The sequence below is a fragment of the Eupeodes corollae genome, chromosome 1 (genome assembly GCF_945859685.1).
Source record: "Eupeodes corollae chromosome 1, idEupCoro1.1, whole genome shotgun sequence".
NCBI lineage: Eukaryota > Metazoa > Arthropoda > Insecta > Diptera > Syrphidae > Eupeodes > Eupeodes corollae.
In genome coordinates this window covers 303,778,157-303,796,669 of record NC_079147.1, presented here as the reverse complement: position 1 = coordinate 303,796,669, position 18,513 = coordinate 303,778,157, and the positions used below count along the sequence as shown (strand labels likewise).

The window sequence follows — 18,513 nt, the reverse complement described above, 5'->3', positions numbered from 1 at the left end:
GTACCAAAAAAGGAAATCTTACAAAGTGCGAAAAATGGAGAGGAATTTGCGTTCTACCTGCCGTTGCCAAAATAGTAGCAAAATTCATAGTGAAACGCATCAGAGAACACCTTGAGGCCACACTCGATGCCAAACAAGGATTCTCCTGTATTGATCATATTAACACCCTGCGGATCATTATTGAACAGAGCGTTGAATATGGATCACCACTACACCTGCAGGTCATCGACTTCGAGAAGGACATTGATAGCGTTAACAGGGAGGATATCTGGTTAGCTTTGCGGAGGAGAGGTATCCCAGAAAAACTAATTGCTAATATTAAAGCAGCATGTGATGGATCAAGTGTCACATTCTGCCGATGGTATGTTGTCAGATGATTTTGAAATCCAAAGCGGAGTCAGACAGGGCTGTATTCCATCGCCAATGTTGTTTTTGTTGGTGATAAGCGATGTACTGCGCTTAGCTCTGTCAGGTAGCGGAGGGATGCAATGAACTTTGACATCCTATTTAAGGCACTTGGAATACGCGGACGATTTAATGGATCTCCATCAAATGACAACAAGTGTGGAAAGAGAAGCTAAGGTGTGGGGGTGAAAATTACTTCCGGCAAAACAAAAATGATCAGCCTCGGAACCCGCCCATCCTCTCAAATAAATATTTTCTCTCAACCGGTGGCAAAAGGGGAGAGCTTTCAGTACCTTGGAAGTATCGTCTCCATCGAAGGCGGAACCGAAAAAGACGTCATCTGCCGCATCGGTAACACAAAAGCGGACTTCGGTATGCTGTGGAAAATTTGGAGGAATAACTCAATCAGCTTAAGGACAAAGCTAAGACTGGGGTGCCAGCACGTAACTTGATACAACCGAGTTTAGTCGATACAATCTTGCATTTTGTCAGATTCGGCAGCACACAAACTTCAAATTAACGTTTGAAACAAACATTTTCACTCGACAGAAATTAGTTATCGTCGGGAGTGATTTTTGTGTTATAAAAATGGAAAAACAAAATAATATATCAATAAATAAAAACACATTGAGATTTTGAGTGACTTTATGAGTTTAGCACTTGGAAGGTTACTTCAGCCATAACAAGAAAGCTGCAAACCTTCGTGCCAAACCGTATATTAAATGAGGTCCCTTAAGGGCTTAGCAGGTCTGAGGACCTGAGTAAGTACCGAATCCGAAAGACAAGAATTACTCTTGGATGACAAAACTTTAAGGGGGCACAGGCAGGGATTGTACCCAATACTTCTTGCATGACAGTACTACGCACTTACCATCAAGCCACGGGTAGGTGCTTTGTTCATACTACTATTAAATTAGTTTTCGAAAAACAGAAGCGAGTTTAATATTTTTTAAATTTCACTTCAGTACTCCGTTGCTCAGCCGCAGTTTTTAAGAACTGCTCCAGTCTTATTGGCATTGAATTAATAAATTATAAGCTTGTTTTGAGAGGTTTTGCATAGCGAATTTGTAGATTTGTTAGCAGGATCACTTTTCGTTATGCGGTTTTCCTTGGGTAAACTCAGATGTCCGTCAAAATTGTTTTGTTATTGTATTAGAGCAAATTTCCATACAAATTTTAAATATTTTAAAATTGTATTAGTATTAGGACAGATAGGTGAATTTGCCAAAAAACTCAGATCTGCAGATTTGATCTTAAATCAAAAATAAATCAATTTATTTTACACCAAGGAATGCAAAAACAGGAGAAATGTGTGGTTTGACAGCTCTAGATAAGAAATAAATTTGATTTATTTTACCAATGGAAAACCCTATAAGAAATTACCACAAATTTTTAATTGGCTTTAGATCAGTGGATTGTGAAGGCCATTGCAAAACTGTAAAAACTACCTTATCACGACATTTGTCAAGCTAGAATGTCAACACTTATGGCATATAATCTTCGCATATGAAAAAATCATATTTTTTAATATTTGAAGATGCATTTCCATAATCATATTTCAAATCCTAACTCTAGGGTCAGCATACGAAAAACAACTTCAAATTTATTTAGAGAGCTCTTTCTTCAATATTGTCCAAAATACATAAATACGTTGTTAAGTGGGTCATCCCATATGATGGGTTCAAAAAATCGATTTATTTTCATAAATTGCTAGTTTAATATGTCTAGAATACGGTAGTAAAGGGATTTTTCAAAATTCGAAGTCGTTTTAAAGATACGATATCGGGTCGTTAAAAAAGAGAAAACAAATAAAGGAATCGGTGGAAAAGGACCAGGTAAACCTACTGATAAACTTATTCAGGAAATCTTTAATGGAGGGTTTGAAGGTAATTTGAAAGTAATGTCGGTTATGGGATGCCCCATAGGCCGCGAAGCCCATACTTACATATGTTGAGAAACGTGATGAAAAGTGAATCTCTCGTTCTGAACGTCGAGTAAGCGATGCCGTAAAGCAAGCTAGAATTGATTCAAGAGCTGAACAATCTGCTTTGAAAGAGTTTCAAGAAGAAGAGGAAGGAATGCTCTATGGACCAGGCATCGCCGATTGAAAGGTAAGTTGATATGTTAATAGTTAAGAGGATTTTTCTCAAAACTGTGTTTTTCAAACTTTCCTCCATAGTATCTTAAAAACGGATTGACCGAATTACTTGAAATTTGATGGATTGGATTCAGCACATGCAAACGCATGGAATGAACTATCGACAAGCAAAAATTCCAAAAATGTCGATATTTTTTATAGCAAAAAAAAACGCTAAGTTCACGACTTTTTTCTCAAATGTCTCCCAAAAGTTCAATTTTTGGTATATTCATTATTTGATGATAGTTCATCAACGGAAGCCCTAAACTGCTACAAGGCAGATATTGACCGGGCAAACGCAAACTAAAAGACTGCGATATATAAGATATATTTAAGGCCTGTCATACGCGCCTTTAAAATCGATGAAGATATGGTGGGTATCGATTTGAAGCTCCTGAGTTTTTTCCAAGATCTGCCGTAGTGTGAATATTTGGTCGATAGTGGACTTTCCTGGTCTGAAGCCACACTGATAAGGACCAATCAGGTTGTTGACGAATGGCTTCAGACGTTCACATAATACGGCAGAGAGGATCTTATACGCAATGTTAAGGAGACTGATGCCTCTGTAGTTGGCGCAGTTTAGAGGGTCTCCTTTCTTATGTATCGGGCACACTATGCTGAGATTCCACTCATCGGGCATGCTTTCTTCCGACCATATTTTGCAGATGAGTTGGTGCATGCTCCCTATCAAGTCTTCGCCTGCTGCTTTGAATAGTTCGGCGGTGATGCCGTCAGCTCCAGCAGCTTTGTTTGACTTAAGTTTAGATATAGCTATCTTCACTTCGTCAAGGTCGGGTAGGCGGAATTGTTTATCTGCGTCGCCTAGGTTGAGTGGTTTTATCTCCCTTACAGCGGAATTTGGTTCGTCATCGCCGTTATATAATTTGGAGAAGTGATCTTTCCATATTCTCAGTATAGACTGTGGTTCTACTACGATGTTCCCTTGATCGTCTTTACAGGCTTCGGTTCGTGGCTGGTACCCTTGGGGTTTTTTGTTACCTTTTGGTAAAATTTACGAACCTCATTCCTGTTGTGACATCCCTCTATCTCCTCGATCGCGTGCTTCTCATGCTCTCTTTTTTTCTGTCTAAGAAGCCGGTGTTCCTCTCTCCTCTTCTGCTCGTAGAGCTCGCGAGCAGCTCTAGTCCTTTTGTGCAGCGTTTTGTATGCCTCTTGTTTCGCTGCGTGCGCTTGCCGGCATTCGTCGTCAAACCAGGGGTTTCGCTGTGGTGAACGTGTGAAACCTAGCACTTCAGAGGCGACATCTCTGATGGCTGCAAGGCAATGTTGCCACTGGTTTTCAATGCTTAATGCAGGAAGCATTAACTCCTTAAGAGGTTATTAGAGACTCGATCGGAAAAGGACATGGGAGTCTCTTGCGATTGTAGCCGTCTAACATCGAATCTTCTCACAGTACTTCCTTGTTTTGGCTTGGATCGGGATATCCGTAACCGTACCTTGGCTACAACGAGGTAGTGGTCCGAGTCAATGTTAGCCTCTCGGAATGTTCGGATATCCTGTATACTGGAGAAGTGTCGTGCGTCGATCGCAATGTGGTCAATCTGGTTGACGGTTGATTGATCAGGAGATTTCCATGTCCCCTTGTGGATATTAAGATGCGTTAACTGCGTACTAGCTACCAGAACGTGTCGCCCCGCAGTGAAATCGACCAGCCTGAATCCGCTGTCGGAGGTAGTGTCGTGCAGGCTGTATCTCCCGATTATGCCACCAAAGATGTCTTCTCTTCCTAGCTTGGCATTCAAATCTCCTAAGACAATTTTAATGTCATAACCAGGGCACTGCTCGTATGTCTTGTCCAAGAGCTCGAAGAATATGTCTTTGGAGTCCTCATCTTTCTCCTCTATTGGGGCATGCGCGCATATTAGACTTATATTGGCGAATTTAGCCTTGATGCGGATTGTCGTGATGCGCTCGCTCATACTGTTGAAACTCAAGACTTTTTGCCTGAGCCTAGTTCCAACAACAAATCCACACCCAAATAGACGCTGTCTTTGTTCTCGGTAGCAGTCGCCGTAGTAGATATCGCAGTCTGACCTAACATTCCACGTACATACATATCCGAAGTTCGTTGTCCTTATTTCGTTTGCGTGGGTTGTCAACAGTGAATCCGTCTATATCCGAGGCTTGTTGGTGCTTCGAAACTTAAGGTATTTTTACGTGGCCAGGAAGTCACCCCAACGGCACAACCCCCAACCTGGAGGGCCAGATCCTTAGTATAACTCCAAGGAAGGGGAGCCGGATAAACCGCTCCTTACAGGCCTGGGCTCCGAATACGTCGAAGAAGCTCTATAAGGTGTTCACTAAGTAGTTCAACCTTACTGGAACTGTAGACGCCACCGTTGATTCTATCTCGAGAATTCGTCCACTGCCGCCTGGATAAGGAGAGGTGCCTTAGTGGAAACACCTCTCCCTCCTCTCTCGTTTGCTGCCCCTAACAGCTTTCCACTGGAGCTGGAACCCAATCTACAGTTGAGGTACTAGGCACCGCGTTCACCGTTCACCGCGGAGAGGTGAGAGTAGGAGTTGATACAGAGGTGGGTTTTGAGAAAAACCTGTCGACGCTTGTGTCCTCTTGAATGCATATGTCTACCATTAGAACATCTTCAAGATATAACTTAAGCTAAAAATTGATCATTGTTTCATTTGACCTTGGAAAGAAAAGACGCCGGAGGATCACCTCTTTTAGAGACAGGCTGGTTAAACGCTGTTTTTTATCTACTCGGAAAGAGACCTATAAGGTAGGACAAATGGAAAAGTTTACGCAGTGGTTTTGGCATCGTTGAAGAGAAGCACTTAAGAACAATTGCGGGGATACTATCCGGGCCAGCGAATTTGTGAATATATTCACTCTTATTATTTTAGCTTACATTGTAAGTACTATATTAGTCCAAATGCAAAAGTTTATCATTTTTATTAATAACAATTAGTAAATACTTGTTAAACACAAATATTTATTGGGTCATCAAAATCAACACAAATTAAGGTAAATTTACCTTAAGAATACAAATGAGACAACCAAATTCACTTTCAATGCTTCTTGTACCTTTTCACACGCTTATTCCTTTTTACTCAAACAAAACCAAACACCAACTGGTTAAGTGTCTGCACCTATCTTTCCATCACGCCCAAGTCTGTCCAGCTATCTAGGCCCAAAGCCATATTTCACACATCTGTATGAAAAATTCTAACACAAAACTGTTAACTAGTTCAGATTGATTTGATTTCAAAAACCATTTCTTAAGCAATAGCTACATAATTTGTTTTGTTTTAATATTTTTATTTAAATACAAATTAAAAATTCACAAGTGAGTTACATTTTTTTGTTTTGTTTTCTTTTTTTCCATCACTCTTGCAAAAAGCAAAAGCAGTCGTTTATTTTTTTTGTTTTGTTGTTGTTTTTACATATTAATAGTCAGAAATGCTGCTGTTGAGTCTTCAATGTACACACACATCCGTCACACACGCCATCATTTCGTTAATATTTAATTAATTTCTTTATTTATTTTTTTTTGTCGAAGAAAAGAAACACCAATTTTTATATCAATAATATCATCTTCCTTCTTCTTTTTAGCTGGTTTTTTGTTTTGTTTTGTTTTTGTTATTCTTCCCTTAAATTTACTAGATATATACGATTCTTTTTTATGTTTTGTTTTGTTTTTTTCTTTTTCCTTCTTATTGTTTTCATTTGTATATATAAATCAGGATATTTGTTGCATTTTTCTTTTCTCTTTATAAAACAAAAATAAAAATTATTTAATACAAAAAAAGAATAATTAGAAAATTAAATAGTTTTTTTTTTTTTTAAGACAGAAGGATTTGTTTTCTCGTTGTCCTTAGGTTTTTGTTTATGTTTTTTTAGACGACATCCTTCAGATCGGCAGGCATTTCATTTTTGGGATGTTTGTTTTCAAAATGTTGCTTGTACGTTTTGGGATCAGGCATTTGTGACTGAAAGTTAAATTTAATAAATTATTAAAATATTATGCGAAAAGCTTTTTGAGGCTATTTAAATTTATGAAGTAGTTTTTCTTTTCAATAAAATTGTTGTTTTGGTTTTCCATCTTTGTTACATAATTAAAGTATTTGGTAAATGTTTAGAAAAATCTTCATAAGTTGTTAGATTCCACCTATCTCAGAAAAATCTGAACTAAAAATCTGAACTTTTTTTGCTAAAAAGGCAAAAAAGTTGTATAAACACTACATCAAGATTTGAAATATTAAAAAAATAAGAAACAAAAGAACATAACTTTGAATACGGGTATTTTTAAAATGTGAACAAGTTTGGATTAAAAATCAGCTCTAAAAATGAACTAAAAAATCGTATTTTTCAAAGCCATCACCACATGATGTAAAAAATAACACTCATAGCTAACTGTGTTATGTCTTAAAAGTAAGAGGCATATTTTAAGAACATGTTACGATAGAAATATTATAAAGCTAGAATTAAATTTAAAACAACTTAATCCTTTGAAAAGGTATTTTTTTGGTTCGTATAGCAGGAAAGAAACATTCATTTTGCTAACCAGTTTGAGGTTAGGATAGGTTGAATTGGCTGTCCGTTAGGGACTACGACACACTTAGGTCAGCTGTTGACCAATTTTTAAAACACATACATTTGAGGCCTTCTTTTAAGCTGTCAATTGGAGTTATTTATGAAACGTGAAAGACTAACTATGTTAGTATGTTTGCTTTCGTTTAGATAGTTATAATAGAATTCTCCTAGATACATAGGACTTACTTTTCTAAGCTGGAGCAGGGCTAGTACAGAGGAGATAAAGACCTGTTTTTTTCTCTTCCTCGTCCATACAGCATCTGCAAAAGTGGAGAGCTTTCATATAAGGCAGTGCCCGATTATGACACCAATTATCGAGCTTAAATGCAATGTGCTTAGAGATAACAAGCACCAAGCGTTTTTAATCTAGGGTAGGCCGAATATTTTTTGTGGCTTGACACGTGGTGATGTTATTCCACCTGATGTTGGTTTTCTGTATAGCGCGGGGCTTGTTTTAGCAAAAGCTCGCAGGTACCGATTGGTATGCCAGCATTAGCCAAATATGTTAGTATGGGTAGTGCTGCGCTATTTCCTGGGGAGTCATTCCGTAATTTCCGAAACGATAATCGTCAAAACGATTATCATTAACGATATCGTCAATAATTTGCTTCACGTAACTTTATCACTATCGTCTCGTTCAATCGTTTTCAGTATAAGTTCGTTGAGTATATTATACTATGACTGAAATGTCAAAATGAACTCAACGAAAGATAATGCTTGTTCAATAGCTTGAAAATGTTATTAAACTTGGTTTTTCTCTATGAAAAATTTTGAAAATTTGAAAAAAATGTATTGTTAATAAACATGCCACTTATTTTGTGATGTTTATTTTTATTGTCACTTTTTGTTTTATAATTTGTTGCTGCCGAAGATAAAACAATAATATCAAAATGTTTGTCCAATGCCTAATATTTTTGTAAATCAGCTGCAGTAATAAATTCAATTTGGTCCAAGGGATGGAAGCGAAGGCTTTATTTTATCCAGAGGGAACATAACTTGGCTTTAAAAATATTTATTTGTTTCCAAAACTAATTTGGATTAGTGCTTTGTGAAAAAAACCGATACAAAAATCGTAGCCTGTCGAATATACGAATGTTCCTACGCCCCAAAGTTTCAATAGTTACAACAAATTTTAATATTGAATGTATACACATTATGTATGTAGAACGACAACTGTCTTGCAAATTTATTGTTTATAATATCATTATAAAGTCCTCTTTTGCAATTCCAACACTTCAATTGTTTTATTTAAATAACAATAATTAAGAAAGATTACTAATGCTTGTATATAAAAAAATGCGTAATAGAATTCATTGTATATTTTTGTATATTTATACACCGAACCTTTTTTGCTTCAATTTGCTTAGTTGTCAATGGAAATAAATAGCAGACGATACCTACTTAGCTATCGTTCAAACGATATCGTTTTGACGATATCACTTTGACGATTATCGTCTTACGTGAAGTGAGACTATCGTCGAAACGATATCGTCTGACGATAATCGTTTTACGGAATGACCCCCCTGGAAAGCCAATTGCCCTGCATCCAGTTTGAATGTTATAGTGCTTGTAGAGGCGATTTCGGAGGAATGAGATCCTTAATTTTAATTGTTTTGTTTTGTGCACGTTCTACCAACCTCAACATAAGTTTCTTATCCTTCTGTATAGAAGTGTATTGACTTGTCTTCCAGAAATGCCTCGAAATTTCTATCGAACTCTAGTTGGGGGATCTAGTCTGTATGCTTTGAAACTGATATTAAATAACTAAGAATTACGGAGAAGCCAATGCTGTTATTCATGCATTGAGATGAAGTTCTGAGACTAATAGCAGAGAACGCAGCTTATTTGGGTTATCTAGAACTTCTTTTCCCATCGATTTGTTCCCATGAAAAAAAAATTCTATGGAAAAATACCTATCGGCAACTTTTTTTCATGGGAAAATCTTGTGTTTTTCTCTCTGAATATTTTCCCGTATTTAGCTGTCGGAATTGAAAGCAGAGTTTGGGCCCACCAACAAAATCTATTTCTGAATGGAAAAAAGTGGGTGATAAGTTGATAACCATGATTTGTTTTTCTTAAAAAAAAAAAATAATTTAAGGTATGGTTTGATAAAAAAAAGTACGTAAGGAAAAAATGTCTGAAAAAAAAGACAAAACAAGCAACCGGTGGATTCCCTAACAAGGAGTATAAATTTAGTGCTTTGGAGGAAACGATAATACAAATTTGTGCCTTAGAAGAATTGGTGGAAGAATACAAAGATGCTTTAACTTTTGGTCTCCCATCTGAACATTGAAAACAGGGGGGTCATTCCGTAAAACGATAATCGCTAGACGATATCGTTTCGACGATAGTCTCACTTCACGTAAGACGATAATCGTGAAAGTGATATCGTCAAAACGATAGCGTTTGCACGATATCTAAGTAGGTAGCGTCTGCTATTAATTTCCATTGAAAACTAAGCAATTTGAAGCAAAAAAGTTTCGTTGTAGTTTAGTGTTGTTACAAAATGAAAATAAAAACTCAAAAAAATACAATGAATTCGGTAACCGGGCGACTTTCCATTACCGCATCACGAATTTCCCTCTAGTTTTTTTTTGCAGTTAGGTAGCGGTCTCAATAGAACATGTTTTAAATATAAGGGCGAGGAAACAACTTTAAGTCATAAAAAAAATATTTTCTTTTTCGGACTTAACCCTACTTTTTTTGTATTGCATTTTTTGAGCCTAAAAAAAGTTTTTTATTAGATACCTTTTATAAAGGGAGGGTTCATATTTGGAATCTTATATTTCTGGGAAAATATAACTAAAACGATTTTCTGCGGGTTGGTAAAATCTATAGCGGTCAGTCCATTTTATTAGCTTATAACGGTTTGTAAGTTATTTTGAGGTATTAAGATGCTTCCCAGAAACTGATATAGTACACCTGTTAGTGCATCAGACTTGAAGTATGAGAATTATTTTATAGATGGAGAAACGTTTCTCCACAACTTGAGAAAATATCCAGTGGTGTCGTTTGAAATGTCAAATAATCCGTCGATATCTTCGGCACATGCCTTTTTTTGCGGGGATGGTTGCTATTACTCGACAACAAAACCTCAATGACGCTTACTTTGAAATGTTGGTCCAGTTGAAGGCCAAGTGTTCTGCCAATTGTTTAGTTTCCATTTTTATAAAAAAATAGCTTTTACCCGCGACTTCTTCCGCATTAGTTTTTTTTTTGATAGTAGTATGAAACGTACTCTATGATTTGGTGCTATTGGTGTCAGGAAAGTACACCTCTGTGATTAGTGAAATCACGGAGTCAGCTGTGAAGAAAATTAGCAGCTGGGCCACGAGTTGTGGACTAGGAGTTACCCAAAGTAAAACTGAACTTTTGCTCTTTACCACCAAAACTAAAGTACCGCCCTTCACGCTACCTCGACTCAACGGTCAAATCCTATCATGTTCTTCCAGTGCAAAATATTTGGGAGTTATACTCGACCCTAAACTAAACTGGAAACTAAATATTGAAGTACGGGTTAAGAAGGCCTGTGTTGCCTTCTACGCCTGCAGCAAAACTTTCGGCAAAAAGTGGGGACTTCAGTCGAAGATGATTTTATGGACGTACACAGCCGTAGTACGCCCAATCTTAACATATGGTTCGATTGTGTGGTGGCCTGCTCTTAGCAAAGCCTATAATATTGATAAGCTAAAGAAGGTTCAGAGAACAGTTTGCGGGCACCACAGGGGACATGCGTACTTGCCCAACGGACGCCAATCGACCTTTTTATTAAATACATAGTTTCCTGCAGCGCTATTAGGCTGAAGGAATCAAATAGCTGGTTGTCAAAACTTTATGGTCACAGCAACACTACGAAATTGATTCGCTCAGATATTATCTCGGTAGACACTGACTACTGCACTCCTACTTTAAAGCTTAGTAAGGGTTTTAAGGTTATTTTACCATCGAAAGAAGATTGGGAGGATGACATCGTGTCGATAGGTTTCGACACAACCATCTTTACTGGCAGCTCAAAGATGGAGTGCGAAATTGGTTCTGGGATCTTTTCTGAGTCCCTAAATGTAGCCAAACCCTTTAGGCTTCCTGACTTTGCTAGCGTTTTTCAGGCTGAACTGCTGGCAATAAGGGAGGCATGTAAGATACTTAACAAAACCCAAACCAAAACCGAAATGTGGCTATCTTTACAGACAGTCAGACAGCTGTCAAAGCCATTAACTCGGCCATATCCTCTTCTAAATTGGTCCAGCAACGCGATGAGCTTGCAAACCTGAATATTAAGCCAGGCAAGGATCGGCCCTTTATAGCTCACTTGCGGAAATGGTTAACATTCCTCTTCGTGCTATGGAGGGTAAAATCTTTTCTATCTACCAAACTGAATCAAACCGAAGGTGGAGCAATTTACCCAACTGCATTATAGGAAGATATAGGAAGATATCGCCCACCTATAACAAAACCCGTACAAACGATCTTCTATGCAGGCCAAGGCAAGACATAGGATTGTTGCGGTTTGTACTGGACATTGGCCTATAGTAGTTCATGCAGAGAAGTTGGGTATCTCTTCCAACACCTTTTGCCGTAGCTGTAGTGACCAAAGAGAAAGTGAAACCATAATCCATTTCCTCTGCAAATGTCCTGCTTTGGCAAACACCAGAATGAAATGCTTTCGTAAAGCATTCTTTCAAGAACTTGATGAGCTATCTGAGACAAAGATTAGAGACCTAATCTTTTTTCTCAATGCGACAAAATGGCTCTAACATAATCGCTATGAAGCTTCTCTATCAATCTATCCCTTTCAATCAAAGGTCAAAAGAGTTTTTGGTATCAAAACGGCCGGCGCACTACAACGTATGTTTGAATTGTGCCGAGATGGAATGAAGCCATACTAAGTGTGATTGTCATAGGTTATTACATTTTAAAAAAAAAGATTGGTTACTGCAATACATTTTTATAAACGACGATTTTTTTTCCTTTCGTTGGCCAGAACATACATATAATTATCCATCGGAAAAAATAGTTTTTTTTTCCAAATTTACACCTGCAACACTCAGCGTTTGCCACAGAGCTTTAATTATTGTTATTGCAAATACTGCTTACAGAGTAAACTGCACTCTTTTCAACTATTGGAATGCGGGGAATTAAACCTTTTTTCCTTTTGCTATTCCAGTCAAGATTAAAGCTTTTATAATATTTCGTTCTATGTGAGTAATCTGTAGCCGTGTATTATTACATAACTTTGGTGCGTCAAGATTTCTAATTAACAGGACTGGAACACCAACCTTCAATCTCAACTTATGAGAAGACACCCTTGATAATTCTTCTCTATGGGGTATGATATAACTTGCTCCGTGTCCATAACTTTGTCAACTGAGAGTTATTCGGCGATATCTCATTTCACGTCGGACATAATTTGTTTGTTTATCTGGTTAACTATCTCATTAGTTGGAGCTAAAATTGCCGTCTCACACAATTAATCCCTATAGCCCATATTTATATGCAGGTTTGGATAGACATTACATTTTAAATAATCTGTGCTACAGACAATTTAACAGAATTTATGGCTAACATAATCGAGCCGATGAGGTCAAAAGTAACTCATGTCCTTTTTTAAGTCTCAAACTATCTAATTACCAAATTTCATTTAAATCTGTTCAGTAGTTTAAGCGTAAAAGCGATCGGTCACCTGAACTTTTCCATGAGAATGCGTCATTTTCCCGGGATTCAAAGTAGCCTATGTCCTTTCTCAGGTATCAAAATATCTCCATACCAAATTTCTTGCAAATTGGTTTAGTAGTTTAGGCGTGATTGAGTAACAGACTGACAGACAGTTACTTTCGTTATTTCAAAACTCTGATTTCTACCTATAATGATTGAGTCAGGAGGCAGCTGTTGGGCATGCAAAAATCACAAATAAAAAAAAATGTTGGATCTAAAAAAAAACCTTTTTTGAAACTTATCTTCAGTTTCATGTTAGTTTCTTTTGGAGCACATTTAATATTTGGATACAACATGGGTGTTCATAAAAGGAAGTTTTTTTACGTAAAAAGTTTCGATGTTTGTTGTCTATGGTTTGATCATGAAAAAAGTGTCGACATTACTGTTGAGGAAGAACAACGGTTACAAATTGTGTTAAAAAAATCTTCCATTTTACGGTGTTTAGTGATGAAGCTTTTGTCTGGATTAATGGAAATTTTATTAAGCAAAATTTTCTGAAACAGAACACTTAACCACCAATTTATTTCAAAATCAACTTGATGACAACTTTAAATCAAGAGGTGGTCCTGTTAACTGACGCCTTCGTTCATGATAATTAAAAACTCTCAAACAATCAGGAATATTACGAATGCCATCGTAATCGGAAACTTATGAATTCCGAAAAACCATATCATCAAATCAATTCGTAATTCAAAATCGTAAGAGATTTTCCTCTATGAACGTATTTGGTAAACTGCATGGGCTATGTAACTCGTAGAAGAGCCGCAAATTGTTTTGAAAAAAAAATGTGCCATAAAATGATCAAATAGATTATAATTATAAGAAATCCACTCCAACAATGTCCTATAAAATTAATTTAAGTTCTCAAACTCAAACATTTGTGCTGCAAAGACTATACTTAAATAATCTTCCCCGACTTGAATAAAAACTTCATCAAATATCCTAAGAATTCTTTCGAAATTGTTTTTGCCATACAAGCTAACTTTTCAATTAACTTAAATCAAAAAGTTATTCTTAAGTTTCTTCAAATCTTTCCACGCAAAAAATTTAGAGCGTTGTCGATTGTTGGTCGTCTTGTTGAACTAAACGCAATGAATTATGATGATTCTCTTTGAGAAACTTCAATATAATATTGCAAAGGCCTTCAACTTTATTTTTATTACGGTTGACCCATATATCGAGGAAAATGAATAAAAGGCTGACAGCAATTGATTTGTATTTAATATTTCACAATAAACAAGAAGAAGAGCTTCTCAATTGAGTTGTTATTGTTGTTGACTCTTATTTTTCAAAAGCCTTTAGAGTCTGTTATTTAAATGCAACGTAGCCAAATGTATGACGAAGAGTACACTCAACTAGTAATCTTCTATTATATGAAAAAAGGGGAAAAGTTTAACAAAGAATACTTGACGCTTGTGTAGAAAATAATAAAATCTACATTTTTGAAGGCTTTTTTTTACTCCACTTACAAAACTACTCGAAAGGTCATGTGTCATGACACGACTAAAAAAAGTTTTATTCTTTTTATAGGTCAACTGTCGCTCGTGAAGAATGAAAAAACCCCAACAAATCGAATGGAAAATAGACAGAAACTCATCACTACCTTTCTATAACTACTTCCCACCCCTCCAACATCAGAAATCTAACAAAAATTCAGCCTTTCCCACAAAGAAAACCTAACCATAACCACTCTCAGTCGTCACATTCTCAAGGCAAACACACACTTTTCTCTCTAAAGTCTCTAAACCATGTGTTTTTTTTAATTACAAATTAATAAATGAACATTTTACAGAGGCATTAGTCAGACTTCTTCGTCATTAGAAGAGGCAACAAAATGTAAAATTGTAAAAGTTGTAATGTTTTCCGCGTCATTAGAAAGAAAAAAGATGATGATGATGTTATAAAGACTTACCTTACAAACAGCACAAACGTGGACGAGGGCCTTTTGTGCAGCCTTTTTCTGGTCAGTTGCACTGTGTCCTTGTTGCTTCTTCATTTTGGCCTGCTTCTCAGCTGCCTTAGCTTGGGATTGGATTTTCTGATGTCCTCGTGCCATTTTCCTTTCTTTGTATCTAATCTAAAAACGAGAATGTGAAGAAGATTAAAATGTTATGGTTATGAGGTTTTTCCAACCGAATCGCTAACCACAAAGTTATGAGAGGGGCAAAACTCGTATTCGTATTGAATTTCAAAAAGTGAAAAAATTGTCAAGTTTGCGTTTTTTTTTTCTTCAATTTTTCATCGATGAAAATTATGATGGAGGAAGAAATACGAAATTTGTCGAACTTACCTAATGATTTATTAGAGAAGGAAATAAAGAAACAAGATGTTTTGTTTGGCTGATATATCCGAAATTATTGAACTCTTGGAATGATTTTCCAAAACCTGCGGACAGGTTTTTTGTTTAAAAATTTGTGTTGGGGGGAAATTTAGTGAAGAATTTTAGTTTTGCTTTCTACTCGAGTCGAGAAGAAGATTGAATTCGCATTCGCAATCAATTTTGTTCTTCTTTTTTTTTCGGATGATACGATGATTGTGGGTGTTGGAGAGAGATGGAGAAATACTGTTCGAAGAATACAGTAAACTGACATGTGACGGACGATTTGGTGATGAAACGGAACACATTAGGAAGTGTTTGGAAAATTTGTTTCCATAGGCAAAACAACAGGGATGTTATTTATTTGAGAGATGTTGGAAATTGTTGCAAGAATTTGGGTTCTCGTTTTTGGGTGATTTTCGGTAAAAATAAGTTGGTAACTGAAGAGGGAACTTCAATATAATGTTTTGAGATCTCAGTTGGCCTACACCTTTATAGTTTTAAAACTCACTACCTATATAAGCTTTGTTTTTGTTTAAGTATTACTCATTTACTCACTGACATACCTGGAATGCTTCAATTGAGTTATGTTTAGGTTTGTTCGTTGTGTTAATTTTAAAAGATCTTGTCTCTTGTTTTAGTCCTACAATGGTTTGTTTTTCTTTCGTACGAAGAAAACCTTCTTTTTGGAAGGATTAAGCTGTTGTGCATGCGAATCTTGAATTACATATTATTTCCATCAGGTTTTTAAAATATGTCTTTCAAAAAATGATTACACAACCATTGACTGAGTTTTCTATTTTAAAGTAAAACAAAACAAAGTTCTTAATAATTAAATAAATAAAAAACTTAAATTTAGTGCTTTCATAAAGTTTTCAAAAAAATACGTTTCGGAGTTAATTTGTGGTGCTGATTTCTTCCTTCGATTTATCTGCTCAAATTTTATAAATACTTAATTTCAGAATTATATTTTTTTATTTCTTTAATATCAGCTTAATGTTATAACCTTGTTTAGAGGACGGACAAATTTGTTACATTAAAAAAAATTAATTCAAACATTTTTGCCTTTTTTAAAGTGTTTCTTTATGATTTATGTAAGACAGTTGAATTTGTAAAAGTTTTATGAAAAACTAAACTATTACGAATTAAAAAAAGCCAAATCATTAACTTACTTACTTACTTAAGGTGGCGCTACAGTGGGCTCACCCAAAAAACTTCTCCATCTAGCTCGGTCCCTAGCTGGATGTCTCCAGTTTTGGGCTAAAAATTGTGTGAGGCCACTTTCCACTTGTGAGCGCCACCTGTTTCGCGGTCTTCCTCCGCTGTTCTGTGGGTGTGGATTCGAAGACTTTCCGGTTCGGAGCATGTGTTTCCATGCGCTCTACTTGACCCAGCCATCTTAGTCGTAATGCTTTTACCCTTTTGGTTAAGTCTATGTACATCGCTGTACAACCCATACAGCTCGTCCTTCCATCTTCTCCTCAAGTCCCCTTCGATGCACCCTGGACCGTAGATCACACGATGAACTTTTCTCTCGAAACGACCCAAGGTGCTTTCGTCCGCTTTTAGCATAGTCCATCCTTCTGCACGGTATAGCAGGACGTGGTCTTATATAGCGACACTTAGGTCCTTCGAGAGGACTTTGCCACTCAATTGCTTTCTTAGTCCAAAGAAACAGCGGTTAGCAAGAGTTATTCTTCGTTTGATCTCAGCGATAGTGTTGTTTTCTGCGTTTACAGCGGAGCCTAGGTAGACAAGGTCCTTGAATACCCCAAACTTACGTCAGTCGATGGTGACATTCTGACCAAGACGTCGGTATTTTAAGTCCTTTCTTGACGACATCATGTACTTTGTTTTGCCCTCATTAACCGTTAAACCCATTTTTTCCACCTCTGCCTCAATACTTACAAAAGCCCCATTGACATCACGCTGAGTTCTTCCGATTATGTCAATGTCATCAGCATATGCTAGTTATTGGAAGTTGGTAATGAATCGAACTTTGGATTAGACGTGTCTCTCCCTCGGCTAGCAATTTTAATCAATTTCGAGTTAAATTTACGCAAGTTTCTTTTTTAAGTTGTGTGCCATTTTTATGCCAATGAAGTTTTCTGAACAATAAGACCCGAAAAAATATAAAAAGTGATCAAATTGGATAGAATTAAACAAGTAAACCAATATATTGTGAAGATCATTGAAAGTTAAAACTTTGTTATTTTTGTATTTCTTTGTTTGATTTATCATACCGAACATTGAGTGTTTTAATTTAAATCTTACCGTGCATACATGTCCAGGCAAAAACGGGATAGAACGAATTCCACAATTGATGATCAAAACATTAAAAACTCACCTCGAACATCAATTGATTCTCCTTACCAACTGAGTAAAAAAATGGCCGTGGACGATAAAAGCTTATTTAACAAAATGAACCAAAATATGAAAAAACAAAGTGAGTTAATTATTTCACAACTCTCAAATAATATTGAAGAAAATCACCAAGACCTCACGCAAAAAATTGACCATAAATTTGATGAGCTTCAAAAATCTATTGATTTAATAAACACTAAAATCGCGCAACTCGAAAAACAACAGACCGCGGCGGATAATGACATAAGTTTGCTTAAAAATGAACTCAAAGAAATAAACACAAGACTTTCAAACACAAACATTGATCTAACAAACAAGCTTTCCGAGCTATCATCTTTGAGTAGTGAACTAGCCCAAATAAAATTAACGCAAGAAAATATTGATAATAAAAACGTTTCGTGTGATGCTGTTCTTTTCGGAATACCATATTTAGAAAATGAAAACATCAAAACGTATATCAATCACTTATGCCACGACTTAAATATTCTACCACCAAAATTAATTAACTCGTTTCGAATACGCACTTCACAAAACGTCAACTCTTCGATAATTCTAAAATTTCAGTCCGCATACGATAGAAACTTTATTTTGACATCTATTGCACGTTACCGAAAGCAACATAAAAAGCAATTAAATTTGAGTAATTTCGGACTAGATTCTGAAACGACTGTGTACTTACGCGAATGTCTGACAAAAAAAATAATAACATTCTCCATGCCGCACTACATCTTAAGAAACAAAAACAACTTTTCTCCGTGTTTACAATGCGTGGATTGGTATATATTAAACGTCACTCAAATGATGCACCAGCCAAGGTTGAGAACATTGGTGAATTGAATAGCATTGCCAGCCTCCAAACATGATTGCAGCTTTAACAAACCAAACTATTTTCGAACATTGTTATTTAAATTTTTATATTATTTTCCTTTATTTTGAATTGTCTATGTTGAATTTCCTTATTATTAAAACACTTTGCTTTTTAAATTTATAATAATATTTCTTATT

At 36.2% G+C, this 18,513-nt stretch overlaps 1 protein-coding gene across 2 annotated transcripts; it reads right to left on the bottom strand.

Annotated features, from left to right (window-relative positions):
- Positions 1-5,819: 5,819 nt before the first annotated feature.
- On the bottom strand, positions 5,820-15,367 carry LOC129942225 (zinc finger protein 706-like). 2 transcript variants are annotated; one of them, XM_056051081.1, is made up of 3 exons: positions 15,118-15,367; positions 14,740-14,899; positions 5,820-6,511 (listed from the first exon to the last, which is right to left on the bottom strand). In XM_056051081.1, the coding sequence occupies exons 2-3, from the start codon at positions 14,881-14,883 to the stop codon at positions 6,419-6,421; spliced, it is 237 nt and encodes a 78-aa protein (XP_055907056.1). In that variant the 5' UTR covers positions 14,884-14,899; positions 15,118-15,367; the 3' UTR covers positions 5,820-6,418. The 2 variants fall into 2 exon arrangements, with proteins under 2 accessions (XP_055907056.1, XP_055907055.1); XM_056051080.1 differs by having other exon boundaries at positions 14,740-14,904; positions 15,118-15,360.
- Positions 15,368-18,513: the final 3,146 nt, after the last annotated feature.